General features: G+C 37.9%; 1 protein-coding gene across 1 annotated transcript; it reads right to left on the reverse strand.

Moving 5' to 3' along the window:
• Nucleotides 1–9,765: 9,765 nt before the first annotated feature.
• On the reverse strand, nt 9,766–11,364 carry PA2G4 (proliferation-associated 2G4). Its single transcript, XM_021709785.1, is given in 3 exon segments — nt 9,766–10,146; nt 10,149–11,191; nt 11,288–11,364. Coding segments are annotated over 3 exon segments (1,236 nt in total). The 3' UTR covers nt 9,766–10,030.
• Nucleotides 11,365–15,660: the final 4,296 nt, after the last annotated feature.

The following is a 15,660-nucleotide window of genomic DNA, read 5'->3' on the forward strand; positions in this document are numbered from 1 at the left end:
CATCCTACACTCTTTCCTCAGAGCCTGCCTCCCCACTTAATAAACTGATTTTAGTTATATCCTGAGTAAATGATGCATTTTGCAACACGATTGAATTATGAGACTTATAGTTAAAAGGCCATTTATGGTTATCTAGTTCATGTTGCCCCTCGGTGGAAGAACTCCATTTATTTCTCTGATGTCTATTTAGTTACGTTCTGTGAAGCAGAAATCTTAAACCACCTGCCTAGCTTGTGCCACAGTTAGCATATTCACACAAACTACCTTGTGTTTTGGGGAAAAAAAATAGAGTCCTAACAGAATTTATTTAATTGTACAGAAAAATGAGGATTACCTTTTTCAAAACACCCTGTTTAGTTGTTAAGATGCAGAAGATTTTGGAATGTTCTTGTCAGAATTAAAAATTTTTGAGACAATAATTATTTTAAAATAATTTTATTTGTGCAGGTTTTCAATTTTTTGAATATCTAATTCTTGCTTCAAGAGGATTTCTGGTTGTAAGTAGATCATTCTTTGGTGACTGTGAGTGTGTGTGTGTATGTGACTGTTTCTACTGTGAAGGAAAGTATTGCAATAGTGTTCTTTCATAGTAGCCTCAGATGAGGGAGTAGGAGAGTAGAAATGTCTCTTCCTCATATATTATGGTGTAAGAAGCACCTATTTAGGAATGAGAAAGACACCAGCGTTCTAAAATTTGTTCCATTAATAATATTCTGTGTGACCCTGAATGAGTCACTTTCTCTCTCTGGCCTTAGTTCCCCTATTTATAAAATAAAGAGGTTGAACTAGATCATTTTTAAGGATCCTTTCACATATAACTATTGTGTATTGCTATAAAGGTTCTTATTTAGAAAGATGATAGTCATGGCTCTGGGGGGGAAAATTTTCCAGAAATCTCCTAATTTCCAATTTCGGTAGGGAAATGATTTCCACTTCCACTACTACTCTTGCTTTTGAAATCCTGCCCTTGAGATTGGTGCCTGAATGAAAGTGAAATGCCCAACAGTGGCCGGAAGATGGCACTATTGGGCACCAACGAGTAGACTCATTGTGCACAGACTAGGTGTGTAGCAATAAAGACCCTGGAACTGAATGATAGGATAAAAACAGTTGGCCCCACTGTGTGCTAACCTCTTTCTAGAGCAACAGCTCCCAAAAGTCAGCCAATTACTATCATGTTTACATGTTGGTGCCAGTAGATGCACTTTTCTGTGTGTAATAGCAGGCATTTGATTCATGAGGTAATTCAGGTAAGAAGAGAGAAAGTCTTGATAAAAATAATCTCTAGGAAAGGTCACAGGACCCTATGTGATATTTATGGATTAAAAAAGAACTACCAATGCTAAAGTACATGACATATTTGCTTCAGTGCACACCCTCATTATCCCCGCTCTCAGCTAGGAGAGAAGGGAACTGGGCTTTTTATTTTTTCATCATAGGAAGAGGTTTGATCTCCTTTAGCAAGAAGTCCCAAGGATTGATTTTAGCCTTTGTGCAATAATAACACAAGATGTATTTTGGTTTCAACAAAAGAAAACAGAATAAAAGGAATTTCTCAACTACGGGATATTATGACCATTCTTTGATGTAAAGGTTGTTAATATTTGCACTAAATCTGACTGAAAGTTTTATGATGGAGAAGCAAAGAGAGAAGCACATGTTCTTTTGTCTTATTTCGCCCCACAGGAAGAAACTGAATTGCTCTTGCCTTTTCCACACCCTCTCTTTTTTCTTTCTTCTACTTGCCAATAACTCATGCTTTTTTTTGGTTTTGCTTTTTCTAAAACATCTGTGACATATATATTTTCCTTCCTTCTCCAAGCCAAAGATGCTAAATAGACTTGAAATTGATAGAGGTAAGAAACAACTTAATTTCTCCCCCATTTTAATTCCTAGTTGCAAGTAAAACAGACTATTGCATTCCTCATTTTGCATTTGGTAACACTTTTCCTGCCTTTTTCATTTTTAAGGTTTTTCTGTGCTAACTTGCAAGATTTCAGATCTTAGTCTTAAAATTTTTGTCTCTTCTATTAACAATTTCTAGTAAAAGGAATCTCAGAAAAATGAAAGCGAGAATAGGTTTTTTCTTTCTGTATAATTGTACAAATAGATACCACTCAGAATTGTCAGACCACTTTTAATAAAATAATAGATGAAAACCCTCACAAAAATATGAACCTTGAGGAAGTGTATAGTATTACACTTCTTTTTGCGTTTTTATAAAATTGTCCTCATAAGGGTTTTTTTAAATCATAGAAACTTTAAAAACACCCATATAAATTGAAAAAAATTATTCTATGTCCTCTAAAACATAACTTTTTACACTAAAATGTATTTGTTATCTGGTTGCTTTAGTTGATAATTAGTTGCCTTAGTTTCAGTATTTACAAATAAATGTGTATTTTTCTGGCTATAAAAATACTCCATAATTTTCCTTAGAAAGAATTATTTTACTCCTCTCCCTTTGTAAATCTTTCAATCCAACTGATTCTTACTTAAACAAAAGGATTGAAAGTTTTTGTCCCTTTTACATTAACACAAGTCATGATAGGAGACTCCTGGGCCCCACATTTTCTTCTCCTTTTGTTCTTGGAAGACAATGAGTAAATGTGCAAGAAAAAAGGTGTGTGTGGCAGGGAACTCACTGCTTCCCTCTCACCTCTTCGTAAATATGTATCTCAATGGGAAAGATTATCTGAAATTTTCTTTTGGGACATCCTTCCAAATACCTCTGCTTCAATTGTTTGGTTTTTAAATGTGAACTTTTTTCTTCTCTGCATTTTTGAAATCCCACTTGCAAACTGATGCTGGGTGGGGTGTAGTATGTTGCTCCGTGGGTTCTTTGACTTGACCAAAGAAAGGAATTTTAAAGTGAGTCCAAAGTATAGCTTAAGTCAGAATTTATTAGAAAGGAGGAGGCTTGCTCAAGGACAAGTATGCATCCTTGCAAGAGGGCATGTGCTTGCCTTTGACAAGACACTTTATATGCTTTTACAATACGGATTAAGCAAACTATGAACTAAGTGTGGAGGGCTGCAGGTATCTGGTCATGAGTTTTAATTACCAACTCTCAAACTTTAAAGTCACAAGGATCTTCTAAATAATTCAAGTTATTGCCTAACTAGATTTAGGTGTTATTAGAGCTTCATGTCTGTGTTTTGGGTAACACCCTATTGTTTCTGTGATTTACTGCACTGGTAGATCCACATTCCAGTCTGCAAAGTGGTCAAGTCTAATATGTCTCGTCAGTCAGGTGAAGGTTGTGTACTAACAAGGCAAGTGTCTGAACGCTTATCCTATTTTAATTTAGATCTGGCTGCAAGAAACTTACCTATCTATGTCTAAACTGATCTGGCTAACCTGCTTCAGAAAGACAATCATCAAATCGTTATCAGCATATTTTTTCAGGATAGAGGAATTTTCAGTAAATTAAAAAAGTATTTTTTGTATTTTCCTTTTTATATATATATATTTTTTTAAAGATGTGGGGTACAATTCAGGATTAGGTATACAAGTGGACATCATACAAGTAAAGTTTGGGCCTCCCTTTGGTCCCCACTTTGCCTGGCTTTACATCAGGTACCCTAATTGATGTTATGGGCACCACCACCCCTGGCAGCAAACTGCTACTGTCAACCCCTTTCTTGTAGTATTATGACAAATGTTCAGGATCCACTTATGAGTGAAAACATGTGGAACTCTCTTCTTTGATTCTGTACATGTGGAACTCTGTTCTTTGATTCTGTGATCAATCAGTGAGTATGATAGACTCTAAATCCATCCAAGTTGCTACAAAGTCCATATGTTTGTCCTTCTTTATGCCTGTGTAATATTCCATTGTGTATATGTACATTTTTTTTATCCAGTCCAGTTTCGAGAGGCAACACAGTTGGCTCCATGTTTTTGCTATTGTGCATAGTGCTGCAATAAACATTGTGTATTTTTTGGTAGAATGATTTGAGTCCCTCTAGGTATATTCCCAGTAGGGGGATTGCTGGGTCATATGGAAGGTCAGTTTTTAGTTCTTTTAGAAATCGCCACACTGTTTGCCATAGAGGTCGAACTAGTTTACATTACCATAAGTAGTGTAGAAGTATTCCCTTTTTTCCATATCCTTGCCAGCATCTGTCGTTTGTTTTATTAATGATGGCCATTCTTACTGGGGTTAGGTGGTTTTGATTTGCATTTCAAACACCTTTTCATGTGTCTGTTGGCTGCCCATATATCTTCTTTTGAGAAGTGTCTATTCATGTCTTTTGCCCTCTTTTTAATGGGGTTGTTTGTTTTTTGTTTTTGTTTTTGTTTTTTTCCTTTCAGCACATTTGAGTTCCTTGTAGATCCTGAATGTTAGGCTTTTATCAGATATATAGCTAGCAAATATTTTTTCCCAGTTTGTAGACTGTCTCCCTGGTCTCTTGATTTTGTTTTTCTTTATTGACTGCATCTTTATAAATTCAACATTAGCATGTTTTAATATAAAAAATTTAAGTAGTTTTGAAAAGGGTGAATTCATGGGTGAATCTTCTAGTAATTGTTCTCACCTAATGTGATCAGAATCTACTGAGCTTATCAGACAGACAGAGTAAGCTATCTGGGAATTCTCCGAACCCTGTCCTTTTGGGTTTTTATGGAGACTTCATTGGATAGGCATGACTGAAGCATGGACAGTTGTGTGAAAATGTGATTGGACAAAAGGGCTATGATCTAAAGCTGATAGACTGAGTGGGGAAATCCAGCAAGACTACAGGTTAAGATTCTTCTTGTTCTCTTAGTGTAGCATTCCTTCCTCCAGTGTGTGGGCAGAACCCTTTCTGGAATGAGCGTTTTATGACTAATAATCAGAAGGACAGAGGAAGATTAGAGTTCTGCCTTGGGTTGGTGAAAGGTCAAGGGAAAGTCAGAGAGAGAGATTCTGTTTCCTGAGGCCTGAAGTACCCTAAATAATGTAACAAGTGCTATGGAAGTTGTGAGTCAGAAACTATGAGCAAAACCCAATCTGTATATACACACACGTGTGCATATAAACAACAACATCATAATATATAACTCTTCTTTCTTGTTTTACTATATATTTATTACATTTTTTTCCTATAATTTATCTGTGCTTAGAAAAAGAGATACGTTTCAGTGTATACTTACTCTTTTTTTTTAAGAATCACACACCCTATTTTTTTAAATACAGTAGTTTCAGAAGATTTTGATACTTTTGCTTTTTCTAACATCCTGCAATGACAAGTGGCAAACTCTTTGGAATTAAAAGAAGGTGACAGGTATGACTCACTTGAACATAAATACACTGGGAAATGTGTATCTTTTTCATACACTCTACCCAAATAAAACAAAGTCTAGATGACAATAGTAAAAAGTGAGAGTTATGAATAAAAGTAGAGAGCAGACAGATTTTATATGTCCTTTAAATAATTAAAATGGATGTGTAGTAAGCAATGTCAGAATAAAGAGTGCACACAAGAATATTACCGAACCAGAAGCCAGTGAAGGTCTCCAGGAACAGACCATTGGAAAACATAACAAGAGAGTTTCATAACATAACTGTGAGTTAATGTGATGTGTGTCTTAATGAGATAAGAGAAAATAGTTCCACATTTCAATGCAACATTCGATATTTGCCACGATATATCTCACTTTCCATCTTATTATCATTTATCTCTAAGGACTCTTAGTCCTCTTGATGCCATTTATGATTGGGTAAGTTTTTGTTTATGACTGTCCATTTGGATATTTTGTTTCTATATGGATTTTGCTAGAATAATTAAGAGTTCTTTGGCGATTTGTTACTTTTGGCCCAATTACTGTCATTAACAGTATCTTATTTTTTATCCTTCCTTAAATAGAGTCAATCTAGTTTCCACTGATAAACTCTACTCTTTTGATTGGGTGATAGGAAGACAGAGAGAGAACAAGAACATAGAAAGTCTAATCCTGACGTTCTTTCACTGTGTAGCTCTGCATTCCTTATACCACAGCCTAACCCAAGCATTAACCTTCCATCTCCCTTGTTTGGTTGTCTTCTCTAGGCAAGTATTGAAAAAGAGAAGAGTTTATCTAATGTTTTTTCTCAGTTATCTCCCTGGAAGCTGTGCCCTTACTATTGTGTGTCCTTCCAGCAGAACTCTGTTACAGCTCTCTGAGCATTGAAACACCTGAACTCCTGGACAGAATTCCATGGAGAGGTGTTACTCCTCTTTCAACATGAGTGTCTATGGAGGATAGAATGTGAGTAAGGTGCCATCACTGGAACTCTAAGGACATCACAGTTGATAAACCAACTCACAGGATGTTCTTAAGCTTAAGACATGGATACAGGATAAAAAGCATAGCTGCAGGGCATATCTACTCTTCATAGAATTCATAAAATTGCCCAGGTCCCACTACTTCACGGACCATGCTTGTTTGGAAAAGTGAGGCAGGTATATGAGGATTCTTCAGCACAAGGAAGCTGAAGCTGGCATCTTTTGCTAATCATGAAGATCCTTCACGGGCATGGACCTGCTCTTGCTGTAGCTGGATCGCATTAATGATATAGTATAATAAAGAATCTCAGCAACTAAGTTCAGTTGCTCTGAGAATCCTCTGATCATTGCACAGAACCTAAAAACCTTAAATACATGCCTCATTAATGATCAGTTCAGTACAATTTTCAAGTAGCAATACAATCTGTTTGGAAATCTCTGAGCCTCCTAGGGAGTTGAATAGTCTGGTTGAGGCCCTTCTTTCTTTTTTTTTTTTTTAAGTCAAAGAGTCAGTTCTTTATTTTGATATGTAGGGTGGCTTAAGAATAATAAAGTCTTTTATTTAATATATTTAAATATTCTATATTGTTCTTCCAAAATATGCATTTTATTTTGATAAGGCCCTTCTTTCTAGTGACAGGTCATACTTCCTCTTCCTGTTTATTTTATTTTATTATTTACAGTATCACTCACAGGTTGTGAAGATATGCTGACACCAAATCAGGCTTATCCTACCTGTGTGTAGTAAGCCAATCCCTGTAATGACAGGTTTTGCAAAAGAGAAAAGATTTATTCACAGGGCATCTCAGTAAGGAGACAAGAAAACAGCTCTCAAAGCCATCTCCCTGATGATAGGGCTTAGGAAAAACAACTGGCTATGGGGAAAATGAATTATTTGGTGATCCATGCAAGGGTAGTCAGGGCTCATGGCTCTTCATAGGATACATGTTCAGAAAATGGCAGCATTAGGATGATCTGAGAGAAAAGTTTTTGATTCTCTGGCATCCAAAGGTCACCTCTTGGCCCAGTTGAAGGGTCAGTGGTCTCAACCAGATCATGCTGGACAAGTGCTGCCCCCAAGATCCTGAAAAACAATTTAAGCAATTGTCACCATGGTGACATATATGCCTGAGATGTTGTTTATAATATGGAGGCTAGTAAACAGTAAAGTCTAAGACATAGCCTGTAGCAGCATGGCTTTCAGCTATGTGGGCGAAAGAAAGAAAGAAAGAAAGAAAGAAAGAAAGAAAGAAAAAGAAAGAAAAAGAAAGAAAGAAAGAAAGAAAGAAAGAGAAAAAGAAAATCAACACGAAGAAAAGTTCAACAAGGAGAAAATGACTAAAAAGATTAACCTTTGGTTTCAGTATCAGATGTATTAATGGGTGGGATAAACAGAATTGTAATATATAAAATAAACATGTCAGTATTAGTTTTTCTCACAGAACAAGATATGTTCACCCAAGAAGTTAAACCTTTTGCAGAGGTTTAACGTCTTCTCCTTTTAAATAGTCCCAGATCTTAATCTTGCTTCATTTTTTTATGTCCATATAATTCTGAAAATTTTTCCTATAACAAAACTAGTCACCAAATTTCTAGAAAGCCTAATCCCTACTTGTTGGAATGGGTCTCACCCCAACATTCATCAACCATCTTTAGCAGTACTACCTCCACCAGTTTGTTTTAAATATTTCTATCTCCTTATCTCTGTATCTATAAACTACCTGTTTAGCCTTACAAATCTCCTATGGGAAAACATTAATTATCAGAATCAGTACAGCTGATACTGATGAGAAGAAATACATATATATTTAAACTGTGATAATTTACAAGATTGTCTCTCTCACAATGGAGTCAGCATTTTGCATTATTAAACAGACCACTATCAATTTCTTTTCTGCATTCTCCCTTTCAATTCTGCCTCTTTATTGTACATAAAAATAAGCAACAGGTTTAACAGTGATTTATATGCCTTTCAAAGCATAACTGGATGCGTTGAATGTACATAATTAAATCTTCAGGCACCAGTGAGCAACTTTTTAGTAATAAAAGTCAGCATGCATTAAAATATGCACACAAATAGCCTAAAAAGATCCCAATGTTTTCTTTAAATGATATTTTAAAATTTTGCTCTTATTAGCAAAGAACTGGGTAGAAGATAATCTAAGATAATTCTTACCATATGAGCATAAAGAGATACTATTATGCCAATAGAGGTGAATTTTTTCTCTATATAATTTAGCTTTATTCCAAAAAGGGAAGCAGCCTTATTCAGAAACTCTCCCTAACTTTTTCTTCATGTATAAGGAATTGGGAAATGTTTTATTTTTAGTAATGTTTCTTTAAAAAAAAGTTTGCAATTTAGTGTTCTAACGTAGGAGAGATAATGAGCTTTAGTGAGTGTTTTGTAGTGATATAGGCTCTCCTCCAATGGTTTTTCTATAGAAATAAAAAGTGTCAAAAATTGTTTAGTTTGCAGGCAAATTAAATTATAAATGGCAATTGAATATCATCTATGCACATAATAAGTTATATTTCTTTTTAAAGCATGGTACTAGCAAATTTTCACACTGGGTACAGGATTTAGGAATTAAGTCAAAGATATTTATTTAATGATACTATTTAAAAGCACAGTTTTCTGAAAACTGCTAAGAAAAGAATATTCTGAAAGCACAGTTTTCTGAAAGCTGCTAAGAAAAGAATATTTAAGATTCCTCTAGAAGTTCTGAATTTTCTCATTAATTTTCTTTTTTTTTATGAGCAAATCCAAATTTATTTTAATGCCATCTCATTTTTAATGTGTTTAAAAACCTCATAAGTTAGTTTGAGCCCTAGTTCCCTGGGACAGCATGCCAGAGGTGCTGAAATTTGTCACCTTTCTCTATAAGCCCCCAGCAATCCAATCCAAGTTCATAGCTTCAGAAAGCCAGGAGTTGTCTCTTCAGCCAGTCTACTCTTCTGGTTCCTGGTTTTTCTTTCAAGGGAGGGAGTTCACAATATTTCAAACAGGGAACAAAACCACAGTTGAGCTTCCAGTTCAGATTTGTTTAAGATGGAGGAGCGAGGGAAGACCCCACTGACTCCACAGAAAAGGACAAGGTTGCAGTGGATTACTTCTTTATAGCTTTGTGAAAATGGAAAAAAAAAAAGATTTACAAATGATCCATTTGACAGACGAGAATCTCTTCGTATATGGAGGCTCCTGCTCCTAAAATGGGAGGGGCCTGACTAGACAGCCTGAATCAGATGAGAAATTTGTCATATGAGAATTTAAAAAAACCTGAAGAACAGCCCCTCTTAATTTTGAGGCCAGAAAAAAATACCTGGGAGGAATAGGAAGAGAGGAAAAAGCCCCAACAGATGGGAAAATGCTGATATCAGAGTGGTATAAAAATTTCAGCTGAGTTTTTAGTGGTGGCGGCTAATTTAGCCTCCTTCCTATTCTGTAGTGGGGCCACAAACCTTGAACAAGCAGAGAGCTGTAGAAAAGGCTAGAAAGAGGGGCTTGAAGACGATGGATTTTTGACTCCTGATTTTATTATTCAATTTCTTTTTTCATTTAAAGTAGTCTTCTGTGGTTGGGAAGCCCTGCCTCCCAAGACCAGAGTCAGTTGGAGCTGGTTGTTGTTGGAAGGGGATGGGTGGGGAACTGGGATGGTGGCAGGGAGACCCCGCTCTGCTGGCGGTCCTGGGTGGAGAAGACGAACTGCACTTCACAGAGCCTGGGGTGTGGTGGGAAAGGGAGGAGGCAGGAGCAGCAAGCTGGGGAGATGGGACCCACCTCAGTCCCCAGCTTCATTTTCTTCCAATGTCTCCCCACTGGTGGCATTCTCTGCAGTCTTGGAGGCCTTCTTTTTTTTCTTTTTCTGAGTTTTCCGACTTGCAGAACTCTGCAGGCCTTCAGCTCTGCATCCTGGACCTCCATCTCAAACTTGTAGAGTTCAGGCTCAGAGGGACCACTGGTTATCCGCATGGGGTCGTTGGGCATGAGCAGAACTGTAAATTTAAACTGGGTTACAAATTCACCTTCCTTCTCATAGAGAACATTAAATGGTTGCAACAGTTCATGTTTGGTGCACTCCACCACACCCATCCAAGCCTTCTTCTCATCGTCAAATGCCCTTAAAGTAAATGACATGGCATCAAAACACCTTTCCACCTCACTGAAGAAGGCACTGGAAGTTTTCATTTTCAGTCCATACTGTTTAGTGGGGTCTCGTTTGTAAATAGTAGTCCTCTGCCCTGCATCCTTGGTCTTGCCCTCTCCTGAGCTGACCAGGACATCCACAGCATCTACTTCATGTACCTCAAATTCAGCCTTTTCGTGGTCCTTCTTCTGCTGGTCTGTGGGATTCTGGATAATGGTCTTCTCTCCATCAGTGACATGCTGCTTCAGCTGGTGTGACAGCATACCTTCTGTTGGCGTGCAATTAAATGAGTGAGCAACTTTGTTCCAGGATTCTGTCACTTGTATGTTCTGGTTTCCAGGTTTGACCAAGCGGAGGGCAGCTTCAGCACAAAGGTGAGCTGCCTTAATGACATCTGCTTTCCGCCCTGTTACCTGGGTCCCCTGAGCCACACCGACCACGAATGTGTGAGCTACATTAGTGATGAAGCCATCCATGTGGACTCCAAGGTCAATTTTTACCAAGTCACCTTCCTTGAGAATATAGTCCTGGTCGCTCTTCAAAGGGGAGAAGTGACATACACAGTTATTTACTGAAATGCTGGTGGGAAAAGCAATACCTTTCTTCATTTCCTTTTCTTTCTAGAAGATTTTCCCTGTCTCTTCCATAATCATGGCATCACCTTTCTCACACAGGCTCAGTACCGACACACCTGAGCTGGATGCTTCTACCAAGGACCGAAGTACCCGTTTGGCTATGTCGTCCCCCATCTTATACTTGGTCACAACCAGATTGATAGTTTGCTCCTGCTGCTCCTCGTCCGACATTTTCCTACCACCACTGCTGCAGCCTCGTTTTTCCTGAGCCGCCGCCTCTGTCTCCCTTCCCGACCACTGGCTGTGGTCAGAGCCGCCTCGATCCTCGAGGACAGGGTGAGCGAAAGTGCGAGCAAGCAAGGGAGCGGGCAGGCAGGTAAGAGCAAGCCTCATTAATTTTCATGAATAAAGTTTGTCCTGTAAATATTTTATTTGGAGCTTATTTCACAACTTTGCTTCTCAGGCTAGAAATCAGGAAGCTTAACAAGAGGGTCACACAAATTCAGTCGCTGAATCACAAAACTATAGAAGGCTCTGGATCTGAGATTCTGTTCATGGCCACAAAGAGCTGCAGTTCTGTGGGCAATGCAGTTTTAAATAACTCCACACATGTCCTCTGCTGAGGTAATTTTTGGTACATAGTTTCATTGCAGTTATAAGATAGAAATGATGGAGAAAGAAGGTGGGGGTGACATTAAGAAACCTACCCTCTGGGCTTAAAGTATATTTGTGTAGGTCACAGATTAACTTCAGGAATGCTATAGAAATGATAGCAAGAACCTCTTTGACACTGTATTAGGGTAACTATAAAATAACATGTAGTCAACAGCCTCTCCAGGTCCCTGTACTGAGTGTGGAGAAATAGGAGGCCCAAATAGGCCAGCAACAATTGGATAAATTATACCGAGAAAAGGGGCTTCAAGGTGAAATTTACAAGAAACTTACCACGGTAAAAGTTATAAAAACTTGCTGACCACTATAAATCATTGTTGTAAACTCACCCTCAACTGACCGCTGTAAATAGAAAAGCAATTAATCATTGCTGTAAATTAACCCTATCTTAAGGAACAGATCACCACAATCAACCATCTTGCAGAACCCTGGCACAACACACACACAACTTCCCTCTCCAGACCCCTCACACAGCATGTAAATTCCCCAGCACAGTCCTATGAAACTTCCCTCTAGCCCCTGCCTCCTTGCAGACAACAGACAGCCTCCCTTCACTGTACTGCCCATTGCTTCCTTGCAACATAGTCTCCTTTTAGTAAATCTACCTTTCCTAATTTACAACTGTCATGGTGAATTCTTTTGCCACCTGTAAAGTCGGCCTCAGCTAGTTGTGTGCACTATAGTGAGCAGTATAACAGCTTGTGGGTCATGGTGAGTATATATTGCAGTGGATAGCCAATGGCAGCAGACAGGTGGCACTGTATCACTGCATACAAGAAAATCTCAGGTGGCTTAGACAGAGAGAGAAGAAAAAACATGGGCAGAAGAGCTCTAAAAATAGATGCCTGTCTCTGTTGTGAGGGTAAAGCAATCACTGAAGACAAACTCATGTCAAACATAAAGATATTTTTCAAGGAAAAAAAACATAGATGGAGTGTGAAGTCCAAAAGAATAAACAATTGTTCTGACTATAACAATTCCCAAGAGGGTACATAATTTAAAAGATAAGATCAGGGTAAGAAAATACAATTGCCTGCTCTTAGTAATCCACAGTATAACAAACTTAAATATCACTGTGTGATTTACCTTTGTAAAGTTGAGACAAAGCAGGCATATGACTCAACCTCTTTCACATACTTTAAGCACCAGACTTTGCAATAACACTCCAGCTGGAGCCATCCTACAGATCACAACCTTGAAACACCTGCTAAAATAATGTTTCATCCTACATCTCATTTGAAAGGATAGCCCCCTGCCTGCTCCTCTCTCCCAAGTGCACAAGAACCAGAGAGTGTCCAGTTGTACAAGCTGTCTCTCTTGTACAAGCCCCCAGTAAAGCCTTGTTTGGGAATCAGTTTGGCCTCATGTCAATTTCTATTACTTGAAAACCTAAGAACCTGTAGTCAGTGACAGAGTCAACACAAGATGTCAATGAGAAAAAAGTTTGTCTTAACATAAAAATCCTTTTAGAGAAACAGTCTTTAGATACAAGAAGTAGAAAGTCCATAAAAGTGTTGTTAATTTATATTTTGGATTGGCAGGTATTTTTCTTTACAGTATCTGAATCTAAGCTCAGGATTCTAATTTTGAATGATCCTCTTTAGCACTTTCCCCCGAATAGAGTCTTTATTTTTTTCATATATTTTCATCTTACGAACCTTCACAAAACCAACAAATGGCATTCTTCTACTAGATCAGCAGTGGATCCTTGTGAGCATCTGCCTCTCTCTAGGTACCATGGTGATTTATGTGCTGAACTTATTTTGTTAAAACTATAGACCCTTTTCTGAAATGAAGACAAAGACACACATAAGAACAAGACATTCATTTTTTTTGGCATCTAAATTCACCTCATTATATAGAAGATACAAGAATTAGAATAGAATAGCCATTATTAAAAAGAGGAAAGACCATGTATTGACTAGGATGCGGAAAAAGAGAACATTTGTACACTGCTTATGGACATGCACATTAGCTTAACCATTATGGAAAACAGTATGGAGTTTCCCTAGAGAACTAAAATTAGATTTACCATATGATCCAGCAATTCTATTTCTGAGTATATACCCAAAAGAACTGAAATCAGTATATTGAAGAGATATCTGCAAGCTTGTACATACCGCTGCATCATTCATAATAGGCAAGATATGGAAACAACCTAAGCATCATCCATGAATGAATGGATAAAGAAAATGTGGTATATAAATACAGTAGAATACTATGCAGCCTTAAAAAGGGAAAAATCCTATCATTTGTTTTTTTTTAATATATCAATATTTTTTATTTTGATATTGTGGGGTACAGTTAAGGGTTAGGTATACAAATATGCTTCATACAGGTACCCTTGTTGATAAGGGGTGTCTCCCTGTCTCCAGACAGATATTGACTACCGTTAATCCCACCTGCATTCCCCTCACTCCCATAGTTTCCCACCACTGTCAGTTCTTTTTTTATAGTATTACGATGGATGTTCAAAGTCTGCTATATGAGTGAGAATATGTGATACTCAGATCTTTGATTCTGTGAGAGGTCACTCAGTATTATTGACTCTAGTTCCATCCAGGTTGCTGCGAAGTTCATGATTTTGTTCTTTTTTATGGCTGCGTGGTATTCCATCGTGTATATGGACCACATTTTTTTTAATCCAGTCCTTTTTTGATGGACAGTATGGTTGATACCAGGTTCTTGTTATTGTGAACAATGCTGCGATAAACATACGTGTGCAGGTATCTTTTTTATAGAGTGATTTGAGTTCTTCAGGGTATATTCCCAGGAGGGGGATTGCGGGGTCATATGGGAGGTTGATTTTTAGAGCTTTTAGGAATCACCACACTGTTTTCCACAGAGGTTGCACCAGTTTGCACTCCCACCAACCGTGTAGGAGTGTTCCCTTTTCACCACACCCTCTCTCGCAACTGTTATTTTTTGAGTTATTTATAATTGCCATTCTGACTGGAGTTAGGTGGTATCTCAGTGTGGTTTTGATTTGTATCTCCTTGATGGTTAGTGAGGCTGAACATTTCTTCATGTGTCTGTTGGTGGCTCAGATTCTTCCTTTGAGAAGGTCTGTTCATATCTTTTGTCCATTTTATAATGGGGTTGTTTGTTTTTTTCTTTTCAGCACGTTTGAGTTCTTTGTAGATCCAAGATGTTAAGCCTTTGTCGGACCTGGAGTTGGTGAATACTTTTTCCCAGTCTGTGGGCTGTCTCCCTTCCCCCTTATGGTTCCTTTGGCTTTGCAGAAGTTTGTCAGTTTTATGAGGTCCCACTTGTCTATCTTATCTCTTATGACCTGTGGGTTTTGGGTTTTGTTCAGGAATTGGATGCCAGTTCCAATTTCCACGAGGGTATATCCTTCATTTTCTAAGGTTTTTGTGGTTTGAGGTTTTACATTTAGGTCTCTGATTCATTTAGAGTTAATTTTTGTGCCTGGGGACAGATAGGGGTCTTATTTGGGTCTTCTGCATGTGGTCAGCCAGTTTTCTCAGCACCATTTACTGAATAGGTTCTCCTCTCCCCAGTGGTAGGTGGTGGAGGCTTTGTCGAAGATGAGTTGGTTGAGAAATTGAGGTTTAGTTTCTGGAATCTCAATTCTATTCCATTGGTCCATATGCCTGTTTTTGTACCAATACCAAGCTGTTTTGATGATTGTCACTTTATAGTAAAGTTTGAAGTCTAGTAACGTGATACCGCCTGCTTTGTTTTTTTTTGGCTGAGGATTTTTCTGGCTATTCTTGGTCGTTTGTGTTTCCATATGAATTCCTGTATTGTTTTTTCTAGGTCTGAGAAGAATGTTGCTGGTAATTTGATGGGTGTTGCACTAAATCTGTAGATTGCCTTAGGTAAGATGGACATCTTCACAATGTTGATTCTTCCAATCCATGAGCATGGGATATTTTTCCCATTGTTTGTGTCATCTTTGATTTCTTTGAGCAGTGTTTTGTAGTTTTCATTGTAAAGGTCTTTCACATCTCTGGTTAGGAAGATGCCAAGGTATTTCATTTTTTTGTGGCTATT

Source organism: Carlito syrichta, unplaced genomic scaffold, assembly GCF_000164805.1.
Source record: "Carlito syrichta isolate Samal-C Ts95f unplaced genomic scaffold, Tarsius_syrichta-2.0.1 Scaffold284084, whole genome shotgun sequence".
NCBI classification, from domain to species: Eukaryota; Metazoa; Chordata; class Mammalia; order Primates; family Tarsiidae; genus Carlito; species Carlito syrichta.